The following is a 17,167-nucleotide window of genomic DNA, read 5'->3' on the forward strand; positions in this document are numbered from 1 at the left end:
CAGTAATAAAGCCACCTGAGATTTTGGTTGTTTGGTTTTTTTATAAGCACCAATATATCATCTTACTTATTAGTACACAGCATCAGCAGTTAACTTAATACTTCCTTCCAAAGTACCAGGCAACTCAGAAATACTCATACGCAAACTAAATCAGAGGTCACCCAGAAAATGAAACAAGAAAGGACATCAGAGTTCTATTCAAGGAATATTTTGAATTAGGAATGAAAACGGAATTGAAATAGAGCAGGATGCTGCCTGGCGCTACAGTAAAGGACTGACTTCATGACTATCTTTACTCTTGGAACACAATGTTCATAGGACACTAGGAAACCAAAGGAAATACCAAGATGAGAGAGTGCAAAGATGCATGCCTATCTTTATCACTTAGATGAAAAAGTTAAAATTGATGGAAGAGATTTAACTAGTAACTGAAATAAGCCTAAGATGGAAAGGAAAAAAAAACAAAAGACTGAAGTGCAGATACTGCAGATGGCTTGAAACCACAGGTAACTTCCTATAGACTTACTGAAGCCAAAATTTACAAATGAGGACAGATCCACAGGCCCACCTTGTCCCACTTTACTCACCTGTTAGTCTACAAACTGTAAGACACCAGGGTGATACTTGGCATTAATCAATGCCAGTACCCGCCCTCTCAGGCAAGATCAAAGCTGCTTTTAGAAAAAAATCAGCATTTTAACCAAAAGGTTTCTAACTATGAACTTTGACACAAAACATGCAGGGAAAAACACCAGCAAATGCTCACCTGTGCCATCTAGCTCTTTGGATACCACGGCACTGTTTGACACAGTAATTTTATAGGGCTCAATCCAGCCTGATTTCGAACACTGTACAGCATAAGCAAGAAATCCTAAAGGACACTGTCAGAGCCACTCAGTATTAGCAAGTTTGAACAAAATTCCTCTTGAAACCTGCCCTCCTGAGTATTAGCCCATTAATCCAACTTTAACAACTCTTCTTCCTCTGTCTTTGTGCTTTGCAAGCATTTGCTATTAGCTTTCCTTTCCTGCCAAGCCTTTTCCCAGCCAGCTTTAACTTAGTTTTCCACTTCGTGCTCTTATACCCTCTCATCATTGGAGAATGCACTTACGGTGCTCGGTCATGGTTCAACCCATTCTGTCTTTGTGCATTTATTGGAGGTAGAACAGGTTTGCTGTTAATCTCCAGCCCTCTTCGCAAAGTCTCCCTGATTTGCTCTGTATCTGCAAAGAGAATTTTTTTAACGTGATTCAGAGTCCCCAGAAACATCACAAACACAAGGAGACAACAGCTTTTCTTAAAAGGCCTGTTTCTATGGCATCTTTCATCTATATCCTTCAGGAAGAAGTAAAGAGATACTAAGGGTGAATTCGTAACAGCACTTCCTGCACCTTAAGAGTTGTTCCACTTTACAAATTCAGCTTGAATTCCCTTGTTCTGGGCCGCAATGTTATGTCAGGCAAGGAGAACTGGAACCGTTGGTACTACGTCCCTGACGTGGAAATTCTGAGTAGATTTGTATGCTTTTTAAAGGATGCATTTGCTGTTTCTGCAGCTCTCCTGACACATCCAGCCTTTGTGCTGGAAGTCACTTTTCCCATTATGCATAATGGGAGCTTATTCCTTTATCAAACAAGTGGAAGGAGGTCCTGGAGTTCTTGAAATTGGCTTTGAAAATCTGAAAAAAATTCATTACCAAATTCATAAAAAGAAAAACCTTTTATGCAGATAAACTTCATACTCAAGCTCATATTTGAAAATAAACTGCAAATTATACAGTTCAGATGCAGCGTTCTTACTTTTTCATTTTCCTATGATGTCCAATGGACAAATACTTGAAGGGGATGCTTTCTTAATTTTCTCAGAAGTTTCCCCATCTTTTTTGATGCTCAATTAGACAAAAAGATATTAAAGTGATTTCAAAATCTCTTGAAAGACATGACATACAAATATCACCATTTATAGGCGTCTTGGGCTTTTCATTTGCAGGGCTGAGGGACAACAGTTTCTACTCTTTTTTGATCCAGTGTGGTTCAAAATATTTCCACAGAGGCCAGGCAGAACCCTATAAACATTTAGTGGTTGCTTTAAAAAGAAAAAAGTGGACTTAAAACAAATATGATATAATTCCTATGGAAAACATCATTCATTCCAAGAAATCTCAAACCCTCACATTTTATATTTCTTCACCCATTTGAAAGATAGTGTGCATAATTTCAATCATGCTTAATGTCCATGACATCTGTACCCTGACATGGCATCTCACTGCAAAGGGGAATTCCACTGTATTCAATTTCTTCCTTCCAGAGTTCCATATTTACAAGAAATCACTTGAGTTCAGCTACAGCAGCGTGCAATGTCAGTCCAACGTACAACCCAAGAAGTGACAGTGTTAAAAAGGAAACACAGCCTAGGAAAATGCAATTGCATCACCTTGCAGGTGTTTACAGTCCTGGTTTCACACAGTGCTCAGTTTAACTTTGCAGATTTAGATGAGAAACAGCCCAAAACCTGAAAGATATATTTAGAAAAAAACAAAGCAAAGATCTCCTTCTCCATCTCCTGCTCTTCTTTAAGAAGCCACACCAAAATTTCATTTTGTTCCTCTGAGGCATGCCACGCCTTCTAGCACATGTGCTGTTTGCTAGGAACCCCATGGCACTGCCCAGACTCAACAGTGCCCAAAAGGCCAAGGCAGTGCCACAGCCCAGGACGTCTTACCTTTCCCGGAGAGCCGCCGCGGCTGGGTTCCAATGCAAATGCTCCTGCTGTCTTCGTCATCCTCAGGGGGCCGGCTGAGATCGTCCCAGGCACATTTGGCACTCACTCCACTTAGGTTTGAGCCATCTGTCTCAATCCCTTTGTCGACTCTCTCCTGCTTGAAAAGATCCGAAACCCCACAACTTTTTTGGATGTGGCTTGACCCCAAGCTGAAACCCAGCCTGGCTCCATCCATTCATGTTTTGATGTACCAGCTAAGTGTGACTGCACAATGAGTCAAATCAGGAGCTGATCTGAACTGGAACAAACCAGGACAGGCTGGGCTGAGCTCCTGTCCTTTCCTCACTGCTTTACTGCTTGGTGCTCACAGGCACAAGACAGAGAAGACAGAGGCGGAAATGAGTGATGTGAGGCATACAGGGTTACTACTTCCAATGTTAGCTCCAGTTTACAACAACTCAAAGTGCTTATATACTCCTACATGAAGCACAACTTGGCAGTCTACCTATTATATGCCACCGATAACAAACCCCTGAAAAACTATAACAAAGATCCCTTTCCAAGGAGTCTCCAATGAAAAGTGCACAGAGTGATCCGTCACTCTCAAAAGTTCACCATTTGCAGATTGCTTGTACAGCCTTTGCTTTTTAATGTGCCGGGATGTTCAGCTGAGGACAAACATGCAAGGAGACATAGGTCTGCATGCAAGTGTCAGAGCTATTGGCAAAATACTTTCCAAGCACGTAACCATCGTTTGGTGTCGCACATCAACAACAAGCAGACGGATGCTCTCAGACACCGTGCATTTTTTTCAAGGACACCCACATCTGTTGCCAGCAAGACTGCACTCCAAGCTTCAGCCAGAGGACACCTACCTGTTAATGGGAAATGTTGTTACTTTGATTTTCCACCTATTTCCCACAAGGGGGTAATGTTGAGCTGAACAAACTTAGGGCTGCTCAGAACGCTCGTACCTCTCCACTGGCACTGAATAAATCAGGCTCCTTTTCAAAGTCTGTCACTTCTAGTTCCATTCAGCAATCTCCATCTCACTACATACATCTGGGTCAGCCCCAGACATGCAATAAGCCCCACTGCTTGCAGGACAGAAACTCTTTAGCTTTGAGGGCAGAGCAGAGCTGTGTTACACAACAGGAGCAAATCATTATTCCTGGCCTCTGCTTTGACCACGCCACTGGAGTCAAGAGACCGTGGGAGCATTCAGTACTTTGCAAAATCTGTTCCCCAAGAAGCAGTTTCCATACTAAAACCCACATACACTCCTCCCCTTGCCCAGCTGTATCTGCTGTACCCTATAAAGAGCTTTACTTGTTCTTGTGACCATTCAAGAGAGGATTTCAGCAGCTCAAAGATAAGCATAGCACTTGGGGTGTGGCTGTGCAGCAGTTTATAATGATGGAATCCACCTGGCTACCATCCCGCTCTCCTCCATGTGCCCATGCCCCTTCCCCTCTGACAAGTGACTTCTTTAAAACTTGGTCACCTTCCTACACTGGCTCTCTGGCCCCAAAAGGGAGGCAGAAACTTGAAGCTTGGGGTAAGACCACAGCTGTCCTGGCTTAGATTTCAGCATTCAAAAGACTGCCTTCCTTCTGCTTCTCTCCCCCAGAGAAGGCTACTCCCTGGGACCTTCCTCTTGCATCACGGGAAAGTGGCTTCCTCAAAAAAGTAATAGGAAAATCTGACAAATAATACATCTGCTGAGATTTTCTTTTGTTATATCCTAAACACAAAATTTGTTGTTTTGCCCAGAAATAGAAGTTGTGAAAAAGAAATACATCTGATGCTACATATGCTAACGATGCTCTAAGTGAGATTTACCATGTGGCTCTTTAGGGAGCTCTGTGACGACCCAAAGCAGCCGGCATAGGGAGGTTCAGCTTGTCAGCACGGTTGTTTTTCATTCCATTCATTGAGAAAGCATGAAGAGCCACCAAACTGGCCCAGAGCAGGGAGAGAAAGGGCCCTGAGGACTGCAGCTGGATGGATGATCTATGGGACGTGCAGCTTCATCCCCACAGCTGGAGGCCCTACTCCAGGCACAGAGCCTTGGGGAGGGGAGAGGGATGTAGTGCTTTGTCTGAATCTCAGCTGGCTCCCAGAGCACTTCCTCAGGGGAAGAAATGCTGCTCTATTGGCATCCTTGGGAGATCAAGGGGAGCTGATGGAAACAAGCTGGCCTTAGGTAGCCTGATTTGCATGATTGTGTTTGCAAACATGGATGTCCAAGGGAGGAAAAAAAAACAAGAAAAACCCAACCAACGTTCAGTTGGTCCAGGTGGTTTCAGTAACTTCACCCCATCCTTAGCCAGTAAAGCTGTGCCTGGGTGAGGGGCTGCTCCTCCTCCCACGAAAGGGCAGCAGAGCAGAGCAGGAGGAGCCTAGGGCAAAGGAGGTTCAGCTTTTTCCTTCCTCAAAGAAAGGATGCTTCTGTCCCATTTTCCTCTCAGCATGTGGGAGGGATGCTCTGAGGCTCTTCTAAGTCATTGATCCCTTTCTAAATGAGCCAGAGCACTGCAGCGTGATCCACAGAGCAGCAACCGCAACTCAGGAAATTCAAATCAGCTTTATTCTTTTCTAAGATATCTGCTAAGACAGAGCATCAGCATGAAGCTGGGGACCAACAGGGATGGTGTGACAGTGCTGCCAGGGAAATGTGAGTGGCCTACAGGGAAGCCTGGCTGCATAGAGAACAGCCAGCACTGCCACAGTGTTAATTGCTGACATCCCGGAATGACATCTTAGTTGGGATCCATTCTCAGCAACTTCGAACAGAAAGTACAGCTGCTGCTGCCAGGGCTGGGGTTAGGCCTCATCAGTTCCCACAAGAGACAATGCAGCCTCAAAACAAGCTCTACCCGCTCCCCAGGCTGGCGACGTGCTCGCCCGCTCCAAGCAATCCGACCATTTTCTCTCCCCTCTCACGTCCCCTATTTCCCAGTGGTGCCCTTCAGCTCTCACACACTCTGTATCACCACTAAAAATGCCAGGTGAATGAATGACATGTTATCCTTTGCCCACTAATGCAGAGCATGAGATGCACGGTGAGGGCTGACCGCAGCCCCACACAGGTTTTAGGCTCTTTGTTGGACAGCAGCAGTCTACAGGAGCCCAGCAGGAAGGAGCAGTACACACACCTGCACATATTCATTGTTGGAGAGGCAAGAGGGAACAGAAAACAGGAATGTTTTAACGTGAGGAAGTCCGGAAAGACCACAGACACAAAAGCCGTCGGTGGCAGGACACACTGTGAGGCAGAAGCACTCTTCATGTGCCTTAACTTGTCTTGGCTGACTCACATTCCAGTAAGCTGAGCTACTTCTCATTTACAGTAAATTGAAGAAACCCCTGTTATCGTCAGGAATCACCAGTGTTGTGGAGAACAGACAACACCCTCCAGGAGGGGAGAGGACACACAGGCAAAATTGTGAAAAGCCTGAAAACTTTATAGGACTTGCAGTTGTGTCCGCTCTCACACTGTGGGACATTTGCGGAACACTTTTTTCTCCCTCAGATTGGGGTTGTTATTTTAGATGAACAAATCCTTAAGGACAGTAAAAGTAGAATTTGGTTTCCTTCCTAAGCTTTCCAAATTAAAGATGCTGTGAGGCAATGGAGGGTAATCAGATACAGACACGCAGACCAGCAGCAAACACAACAGCTTGTACAAAACGTGCACATATGCACATGCCCTACCAGGCTAAACCGTAAGATCTCAGTTAGAGGGAACACTCAGTGATTTGCTGAAACAAGATCAGAACAACGCTGGATTTGCCTGGGAATCCCATACTGCAGTATCATATCTCTGCTGAAGGGATGCAGAACTGCCTCCTAAACTCACAAACTGGAGGTAGGCCACGGGACAGCAAGCCCTCTAGTGAGGTCTTATTCTTATCTTTTAACTTCAGAAATTAAATTGAGCACTGACAGAGAGGGTTTAATACATCCTCCTGCATGTATTACTAACAGCATCACGAAATACTTACAGTTTGCCATTATTTCTCAAATCATACTGTTTGGATGCCATGTGCCATCCTACAGGAATGACCTACACTGTCACATTGGCCATGGGAAAAAAATACTTAATTGATTTTAATTTTTCTGCATGTTATTTCTCCTTGTCCTTGCATTTAAAGCAAAGGAGGATGATCCAAATCTTCCATCTCTAAATCAGGTAATGTTCTATATTCCTTATAGTTTAAAACATGCAGTCCAAATCTTACCAATTTGTCTCATATACGATATAGTTTTCTAGTTCTACCTTCTTCTCTAAATGTCTTCCTAGAGCTGCCATCCATCTGGGGCGGGACACGTGCACTCTCAAAGTACCTCCGAGAGGGCAAAGGGAGTCTCTAGGACTGTTCTGAGATTATTACAAAATTTGAGATGTTCACAGAACCTTTACAGAAAAAAAACAGAACCATTTTATACCATGAAACCAATCCTCCTTGGCTACTACAAAAGACATGATATTTTATTAACTAAAGACATACTTGCAGATGCGGGTCAATTTCAAATATTGTTTCTCCTCTTCGCATATCTGTTATCAGCCAGGGGCCTCCAGCTCTACAAAGAAAGAAAGGTAATGAACCAAACAAGGACTTGTGCTAATAATGAAAGCCCTTGGTGACCTGTTACCCGCCTAGTGTTTGGCACCACCAAGTCTTGCAATGCAGTTGAGTCTGACATAGGCTGCCCCTTGTGTGGATGCACTTACTCATACAAGACTGAACTGTTTTACAGGTAACTGAAATGGGACTGAGAAGTCTGGTGTAGCCTAAGTATATGAAAGATGAGCATGGCATGGGGTCTCTACTACGTATTTAAAGATGCAGCAGGGTCCCACTGGGACTTCATTTTTTGCTGAGATCAGCAATCATGGTCAGTACCACAAAAAGCTTATTGCTCTGATGAATATCTCACAATAGACATTTTGTCTAAATACTCGGATGTTTCAGGGAAATCTTTGTTTTCATTAGCAATGAAAGTTGGAAGAGTCAAGATGTTTCCCAAAGAAAGGTGATAGAAAACCTATTACTGTGAAGATGAACTACTCGGTGACTTTACTTTGGGTCACAGCACACACAGGCTGTAGAAAACAGCCTCAGATTGCACTTTTCACTTGAAGTCTTTTGAAAGCGCCATAGAAATTTTCTTTTTTTTTTTTTTCATGAGACACTTTGTTACTGCAGTTAAAAGCCCCCTCCTCTGGCCCTGTCTGTATTACAGTCTCCAAAAGCGCTTGCAGTCAGACCAATAAAAGTTAATGTTTTATAGGTTTTTCAGATGTATCGATAGCTACTCTTTTTCACATCACTTTGGAAGCTGTTAACTGCAGAAGTGCCATCTGTTTCAGTTCCTCACTGGGATGCAAGAGTCTTTCACCCTGACTCCACATGAGCAGCTTGCGGCTTTGTCTTTGAATCTGGCACATTTCTGGATTTCATTTTATCTTTGGAAAGGTGCTTGCAGCACAGCACAAAAGCCAAAAAACCAATATGAGAACAGACTGGGGAGAAGACTGCTATGTCTATATTGACATAGGAGTTAAGGGAGCTGCAGACTGTTTACTGCCTTGGGGTCCCAGAAACGAAGTTTGCAGCTGGACAAATTCTCTCTTCTCTAGAGTGTTTGCACAAATTATCTGCACTTGTACCTAAATGGGAGAAGTTCAAGTTTAAGAAATCCAGCAGCAAAGGCTGGACTCCTCCAAATTATCAATCAATCACAGCGCATTGTGGCAGCCCATTGAGAGTATACGTATTCAAAATTCATTTTCTTTAAAATCTTTTAAGCTACTATCACAGTGCAATAATCTCCTCAAAATATACAGAAAAACATTTAAGCCACACATCTGCAAGTCAAAAAAGTTTAGCTGCAACCTGACAGCAAATGAAGTACCAACGTATCACATAAATTTTAAAATCGATCTCCTCCTTAACAGAACACTATCTTTGTTTGGCCAGGGGAGATACAACAGAACAAACTTCACTATCACAAATACTCCTCCTTCTGCAAATTGGTCCGTCAAGTGGGGCCTCTTGGAGATTGATTTCCTCTCTTTCAGACAGCACCCAAGCTTTCCTAGACATGGTAAAGCAGACCCTCACTTTCGTCTCCTTAGAACTAGAGAGGTCACCAGTCAGAGCTGCCTTGGCTCTTTCAGGAAGAACCAATGAGAATATGCTGCAGGCATAAGAGGAAGGAAATTAAGCTTTCAAGAGCTCTTTCATTTCCACCCTGAACATGTGGATGTCCACATGTATTAATTTGCCATCTAAGTGTCTGTGCGTGAGAACAGATTTGCAATGAATTCCCATCTCTGGCTACAGCGTAAGCTCCATCAACAAGTTAAAGATTGTTAATAAAAACAAACAACTCCTCTGTCTGGGGCTATATGAGCACTTACACTGGGACAGTCCGAAGCAGCTCCAAGATCCCTTGCCCGTTCCATTGCTGAGCTGCATGCAGTTCCTCAGTGCAAACCCCAACAATCTGAAATAAATAAAAACAGAGATACTAAACCAGATGGAAACTGTGTGAGAACTACAGGGAACATGGGCGACGTCCTGCTGCATCACACTGTGTAGATACAGAGAAGCACAATCCCTTTCAACTAAGTAGATAAGTGAGGACAAATAGAGCCTGAACAACAGGGAGATTCTGCGAGCTCTCAACATGCTGTGTGAAGTGCCCTGGCATGTAACATTTAATCTTGCATGAGGTGTGTGAACTTAAATAAGAGGAGTGTCTGGTGAAGAATCAGAGTTTACTGAAGATCCACTGGCCTGTTCTCACACCTCAACCTCATCCACATAAGACAGACCAAGCCAGGACAGCTCAGGGTCTAAGCACATGCCAAACATAGTGCTGTTGGCCAATTGCTAGGAGCAAATGTGATAACAAAACCAGCAATTTCAATCAGGTAAAAGATACAGTGACACAAAGGAACACTTTAGTGCTCATAAATTCTTGACCAACTCTATTTGCTGACTGGTTTGATCTTACCCACCACCATAAAGTAAAGTTGCTAACACATCACGTAATCCACTCTTCACTGCAGGCAACTACAGACTTCTGCCCTCCTGTACAACGTAAGATGTGTTTGCCTTTCAGGTTGGGATATGCCACACTGAGCAACACCAGACATCCTTCTCACAGCAGCTGAGATCAGACACTTCAAATGAGGGCAACTGGTGTTTTTTTTTTTCCCCCTGATCCATCAGCCACTGGCTTGTGCCTTGGAGCACAATGATTCATCCCCTGAGACAAAAAAAGACTTTAGACATAGACTTCTATTTTCTCTCTCAAGACACTAAGCGATTTCCAATGACATTGAATTTTTGGTCAGAATCTGTACAGCTGGTGTACTGTCAGAGAAAGGAAAATTGAAAACTAAGTTCTGTAGAGCGGTAACCAAAAGTACACAATGCGCCTTTACCACAAACGTGCACTGACAGAAATCTGCATGGAAAACTATCCATGTCAGCACGCCCCCAATTCTGCACACCCTAACTCCTCTGCCCCTTGCAGAGCTCGATCTTTCAGGACCTAGCCCTGAGAATGCGTTCCATCCCCACCCATGTCTCAGGCTTCCTCTGTGCACAGCCTGAATCACCCTCAATTCAGCACACCCCTCCCTGGGCCTTTACTCACTAATTGCATACAAACTGCGAGACTCTATACAGGAAATTATTTCATGTTTACTCTTTACTTTTTGCAACCGTTCATCCTCATTGGTCAAAATAAATCCTTAACAACAAGCATCAAACAAACAAAGGGGAAATCAAGACAACCGTGTGTACTGTGGGAGATTACAGTCCAAAAACCTCAGGATGCAACAAGCTGGCTGCTCTTTGATCCCGAGCAGCTGGGTACTAAAGAAGGGATGCAGACTAATGCAGCGCTAACTGGGGAGTCAGCCAGGAATCACCCTGCCTAGTTTGACTCTCTATTTTTGCTTCCAGATCCCACAATTCACCTTTTACTTATTAAGCTCACACCCATCTCTTTCCTGTTCATAAAACATAGACTTCTGGGCAAATGAGAAGGTTCAGGAAAGCCTTTGCCCTTGCATAGCAGTTGCCTTGTGCATGCTTGTGATACTGGAGCTTCCTCTTACGTGTTGCAACGACAGCCAAGGACAAACGGAAGCAACCTGAAGCTTAAACTGTAAAATAAAACACGCGTTCTCCCACATTGCAGGAGCTTTTCTAAAGAGCAGGGGGAGCTATGTTAGTTCTGACACTAAGGTTAGTAACTCCATATGTAATTTAAAAGTGTTTAAAGTAGTCCTTATCCAAAGGACACCAGTAGAGAAATTTGAATCTCTGACAACAAGCAAACCTGTTTAGCCAAGGAAGCTCTGCTCATTGCAGAGCAAAGTTAATATATAAGGGATGTTTCTTTTGCAAAGCAACCCTGAACCTTTCTTAGATGGTAGATCAGTACAGGTAAACTCACACAGCCTCTAAAGAATCTCTACGTGGCAAGCTATGTTTCATTCACTACATAATGCTGAAGCAACTCTGAGTCCTACTGCAAACATCTCTTCTCCTAGAAATAAAATCAGTGAGGGGATCATCCACTAATATTGCCATAGCATTAATTTGTTTAGTTCTATATTAAAATAATATTAAGTATTTCCCTTTGCTTTTTTATCCCACATTCGTGTTTGAAATTTCAGAACAGCAGGGTAATACTCAGCTCCAGGTCTGTTTCGGGATGTAAATCTTTTCTGCACGAGGTAGGCTTCTTCCCTGAGAAATGAATGTGCCATTGCTCAGTCCTAGTAAAATCCTTACTGAATACCTCCAGAATAACAACGCAAAGATGAGATCCACAGAAATCAAGTAAGACAGAAAGGAGGAAGACAGCAGAATAAGCACCTGACTTATCAAAGCTAAATAAAAGGTAGTGCTAATTGCATCCCACTCCTGAGAGGTACCAGAGCCACCACTGCTGTGTCATACCTGTAGGAAAGTAACAACCCCAAAAGGAGTCTGCACTGGCTGCATCTGAGGGTCTTCTGTCAGCAACATATGTTGGATTCTGGACTCACTGTTGTCCAAAGGGCTGTGCCACGACACATGGTCACCGCTGCAGAAGGTGTTTTCTACAAGGAAAACAAATAAGAAATATTTAGTCAATAAAATATGCCAGAATAATGCTTCTGTTACCATCTATCTGTGCCTGACCACTGTCAGATGGGGACCTCTGGTAAGGACCAGCACGGCCCCTGGTTGCTGCTCACAGTGCCCAATCCTGAGTCAGTCCTGTGGCAAAAAAAAAGGTTTAAGTATTAGCACCATCAAGTTAAATTAGCCCCCCTCTAATTTACTGTTAGTCTCATTTGGTGGGAGGGCACAGCTAGCCCATGGGCCACATGGGATGCCTAAATGACAACAATTTACACTTGATTTGCAAGTGTATTCTGAATTGCCACAAAGAACAGACTCTGAAATGTAAATTAGATTTAAAGAATACTTTGTTATACCTAATAAAAATCTCCAGCCTGCTACCCAGCCTGTGACATTAGAAGTCAGTCACTTTCTCTTCCAATTGTCTGGTGGCTCTGGTGAAGAATTATAATTAATACTTTCCTTCTTCCCCAAACAGTGAGAAAACCAGTAGGCTATAAATTTCACTCTAAGTCAGAATGGACTCTATCTAAATAAAGGGACAGGAATCATCCTTTCTTCTTCACAACTGTAAGAATTCCTTTCTTTTCCTCCTCTTCTCCCCAGAAAGACAAATCCTCCCCACATAACCCCACATCCCACCTGCAAGCCAGAAGGTACAGCAGAACCCCTGCATCTGATACCTGCTCTGTGGATGAACTAGAAGTAAAGCAACCAGCTATGGGCATTTTTGCTCTTGCTGCAGCACAGTGCATCTGAAAAGTCAGGCCACTGATGAGCTAACCCATGCCTACACGTCTGTGGATTTAAACCTCCTGGGCAACTCACGATTCCTCCACCAGGTGTCCCCATTGGCGTTGGTTTGAACGTTTACTGCGTACGAGTTTTCAGACTAATTTCTCAGACAGCTCAGAAGATTAATTAAGAATTAAAATAACTCCAGATTCTGTAAGGAGGTTGGCCCCACAAACGAGGCATGGGACAGAAGCGTTGCGATAAGTAAGGGAACGTTTTCCTTCATTAAAACTAAGATAGAACAGTAACTCAGCGAATGGAGCTGCTTAAAGGAAAAAGAGTTTATCTGTACGTACAATGAATTACACGCTTTCAGCTCTGTGGCTGAAAGGAACGGGTCACAGCATTACTTTGCTTTTAGAGTTGGGACATAAAATGAAAAGGACAGAAATGAAAAATATGATTTCAAAGTTTTCTTATATCGAAATTGGATTAAACAAATGGACAAAACCAGCAGAGCTGCAAAGGATCTTGCTGATGTTCTCCAGGTTAGCCAAAATGTGGCTGATTAGTTTTATTTTTTAAATGATAAAAGCCCTTCAGTCACAGTTTTCAGGAATGAAACAAAACCACAAAGAACTTATTCTTGGCTCCTGTCTCTATACCACAACATTTTGCCCATCAAACGCTCACACAATTCTATGCTGATCGATCGCTGCGTTTCACTGCTGCTGCTGCTTCTCCTGGGAAATCCCAGCCCGTTTAGAGCAGGTTTTCAAATGCAAATGTCTCTGCTGGAAATCCACCTGTTTATGTCTATGTGAACACTGAACACTTAGAAAATCTCCCCCTCTCTTGCATGCACACGAATGCCACAAAATTCACACTGCCTACTCAATTAAATCACAAAAAACAACCAACATTCTGCAAATAAGACGGAGCCCATTTAAAATCTGTAAGAGTGCAGAAAAATCAGAATTACAGCCTGAAACTCAGCTCTACACTCGCTGCATTGTAACCCACCCAGAATGTAAGATCAGCTCCTGTATAGAGACCACTGCAGCCCCGAGGAGAGCTCTGACTGCAGGGCTTGAACTGGGGAACTGCAGGAACAAAGCATTGGATAGCCACTTGCACTCACGCCGGAAACTGGCATGCAGATCCTCCGTTCCCACCGTATCACACCTGGCTTGCAAAACAAAACAACCAAAATCTTTATAATGTTTTAACCAAAAGTGCTGAAGTTTTCATAAATGTAAATTTACAGCTACATTTCTGGTTTTGATGAATGCCGAGTTAGCACGTACAACACTGGATAAACTCTCAAAGACGTGTGCAATGTGCTAGTATTTTCTATGTGTACACATTTGTGGAGCTGTTGGAGCAGGTCCAGAGGAGAGCTACAAGGATGCTCTGAGGGCTGAAGCACCTCTCCTGTGAAGACAGGTTGAGGGAGTTGGGTTTGTTCAGCCCGGAGAAGAGAAGGCACCGGAGTGACCTCAATGTGGCCTTCCAGTACTTAAAGGAAGTTTATAAGCACGAGGGGGACTGACTTATTACATGGTCTAACAGTGATAGGACAAGGGGGAATGGCTTTAAACTAACAGAGGAGAGATTTAGGTTAGATGTCAGGAAGAAATTCATCGCCCAGAGGGAGGTGAGGCACTGGCACTGCTGCCCAGAATGCATGCGCTCATCCCAATCATAGCAGAGGCACAAACACCTTTTGAGGAGCAATACACTTGAGATGTGCCCACAGTGTTCCTACTTCTCCCATACCATGTGGACTGTCTGTAGAAGCAGTCTTCTGTCTTGGACTAATATCTGGGAGCTGTTCTGCACTGCTGAGAACCCAGGATGGGAGCAGGACCTTCAGTGATCACGATACCACTATGGGTCTACAGCTTCCCTTACTGCAGAGATCAAGTGAGATAGTTAAACTTGCAGCTGGAAGCTACTCATGTGTGAAAAGTTCAAAAATGTAGACGTGAAAGTTGGTATTTTAATACACGTGTGAAAGAAAAATTTGAGGTAAAATCAAAATATTATAGGAAGAAGCTCAAAACCCTGGGGCAGTGATTCAGTCTGAGAGTACTAACGTCCACAATGCCATCTGCATCCCAAAGCAATTGCTAGGGTTAGGACAAACCACGACTCTCCTTTCAGATAAGAATGTTCCTTTGCAAATTATCTTGGTTTAGTAAGCTTTAAACTTCGGAGTCTCAGCAGCATTTGAGCCCTGAATCCAGGAGAAGGTAAGACGGCTTTCTGTGGTAGCTGTGGGGCTGTTGCTGACCCAGCACTCCTCTATCACCCAACAGGGCAGCGATTAGTCTGTGGGCACAAAAGGGATTGAAACCTAATGTGGTAATGTCACCCATCTGCACAAATTTGTAAGATGGTGTTTTAACAAAAACTCCTGAATTCTTCTTTTCTGTGAGGGAACGCTGATGCTGCAGAATTGAAACGCGTCACAGGCGGGTATCGATTTCATAAGGGCTCAACAAGGAAATCATTAAAACATTTCATTTTAAACTTATTGCTTTACTTCATGTTTTATAACAGCAAATCTGAAGCATCTCTCTAGCTCCACAGAAATGAGGAGTCTCTAAATTTCCCACAGACCAGCTCTTGTGTCGTTCTAATATGCAAAAGCAGCATCCATAAGACAGCTACACCACACTACTCTGTTAAACCTCCCATATTTTGAAGTCTTTAAAATGCCATTATCCATTCTCTTTAACAGGCTGCACAAAGCAGGTGAAGCTCCTCGCAGCAATGGCCATAACTCAGCTGTGCAGTCTCTCCCAGCTTTACTCCCCAACTGCTCAATAATGAGAACTGGGGAAATAACTCAGAGGAACCACCCCACTGTGGACTAGTAAATTCTTTGCGCAGTGGTGCTCGTGCACATCTTGAAGTGCATTCTCCCTGCATTTAATTTGACTAAATACAGTTAATGTCTAAAGAAATAAATACAAGTCGTATTCCTGGCCTCGAGACATTTTATAAACAGTGTAGAGTGTGCAATCTATGCTCAGGAGGCACTGGTTAGGTCTGCAGAGAAACAGCTTATTTCCCACTGTATTTTCCATTTCTTTTTTAAATCTGCCATTTTTACATCTATTTAGGAGCCCTAGCTCCCCTGAATAACTGCAGGGATCAAGTAGAAAAGGACAGCACACCGAGAGCTAACAGAGCTCCATCTCAATGCTTCTCCAAGCTGAATCTGGCTGAGGAGATGCTCCCCATCAGCTTGCTGCCCTGTACCCAGAGGAGGCAAACAGCTGCTTGGGCACCTGGGAGGTACATATCTCCTCCTGTGAGTGCACAGGTGACAGCAAGGAGGAAAATTTAGAGCTAAGGCTGCTCCACCAGTGAGGAGAAAGCAAGGGAACTTAGAGCACCTCTTCTGCCCATGCCCAGCCTGGCACACAGCCTGAGCCTGGTCCTGGCCACTAAGATGGCTTGATTTGGGGCCAACGGCAGTTCTGCTGCACTGGTATCCCTCTAAAGGAAGTCTCTGCATTCCTCTCTTGTCTTTGCAGAAAGCCAGGCTGTCGTTACAAGGTCCCTCTTTTTCTGAGCTGTGTGAGATGCTGCTGAAAGGAACAATCGTGCTTGTCCCCCTGTGACAGCAGCAGTGCTCTGGGTCGCTGCCCTCCAAGCTGTCACAGTGCTTTGCGCAACTCTTGGCACTTCTCCGCTAGCTTGCTCTAAAAAATACATCTAATAAATTCACAGCAGTGCATGGCAGTGAGTATGCTGGAACGCAAGCAAGGTGACCACATCCCTCACACAAGCCAGACCTACGTTATCTGCGCTGCTCAGCAGCTTGAACACTTGCACAAGCTTTCAGGTTGTGTCCAACAGTGATTGCACAGCTGAGCTGTCAGCAGCAACAAACAGACAGCAGAACTCAGAAATTCTGTAGCTGAGGGCAAAGAAAAGCAGAAAAGGATTTCGAGCCCAAAGCTTTCGGGTGCAGGAATGCTACCAAGGCTCCCGGTGAGCCTCTGACCAGCATGACAGTGATGCAGCCAGACATTTAAATTGAATGCAGCTTATCCAATACTTGCAGAAATCATGTAATTTATTGCATTGCCATTACCCCATGCACGGTTCATATAATTTATTATATAAGTGCATTTTCCCCAACACATTTTTAATATTCAGTCTGGTTTTGTTTTTAAAAAAAAAAAAAGGTAGTCTGGCAATCTGTCACAAGTAAGATTTGATGCTGTGTTTCAGTACCACTTTGCAGATGGAACAGCTAGAATTAATTACGAGAAACAAGGGGCAGACACAGAGTCCAACACTGAAATGCATTAGCTATGCTTTTCACCAGAGCTACTTAATATATTTCTAATTAACTTACTAATGGATATGACCAAGCATGCAAATATGTAGCTGTAAGAGACTAAACATGAAAATTGTCTAAAAATCTCAAAGTAATACTGCTATTGCAACTCATCATACAGACACAAATTAAAGGAAAAAAAAACACACAAAAAATAGGGTATAAAGAAAGAGCTCATTCAGACTCATTT

The 17,167-nt window shown here is 43.5% G+C and overlaps 1 protein-coding gene across 2 annotated transcripts in view; it reads right to left on the reverse strand.

The window, feature by feature from the left end:
• SUFU (SUFU negative regulator of hedgehog signaling) overlaps nucleotides 1-17,167 on the reverse strand; it is an 82,670-nt gene that overhangs the window by 27,621 nt on the left and 37,882 nt on the right. The window contains exons 4-8 of one of the 2 annotated variants that reach the window (XM_021398101.1): nucleotides 11,715-11,857; nucleotides 9,152-9,237; nucleotides 7,236-7,308; nucleotides 2,722-2,875; nucleotides 1,112-1,223 (exon numbers count right to left, since the gene is read on the reverse strand). In XM_021398101.1, the coding sequence (XP_021253776.1) occupies nucleotides 1,112-1,223; nucleotides 2,722-2,875; nucleotides 7,236-7,308; nucleotides 9,152-9,237; nucleotides 11,715-11,857 (568 nt within the window). Of the gene's footprint in view, nucleotides 1-1,111; nucleotides 1,224-2,721; nucleotides 2,879-7,235; nucleotides 7,309-9,151; nucleotides 9,238-11,714; nucleotides 11,858-17,167 lie in introns of both variants that reach the window. The other variant, XM_021398100.1, reaches the window with a different exon arrangement.

This window comes from Numida meleagris, chromosome 5 (assembly GCF_002078875.1).
Source record: "Numida meleagris isolate 19003 breed g44 Domestic line chromosome 5, NumMel1.0, whole genome shotgun sequence".
Taxonomy (NCBI): Eukaryota; Metazoa; Chordata; class Aves; order Galliformes; family Numididae; genus Numida; species Numida meleagris.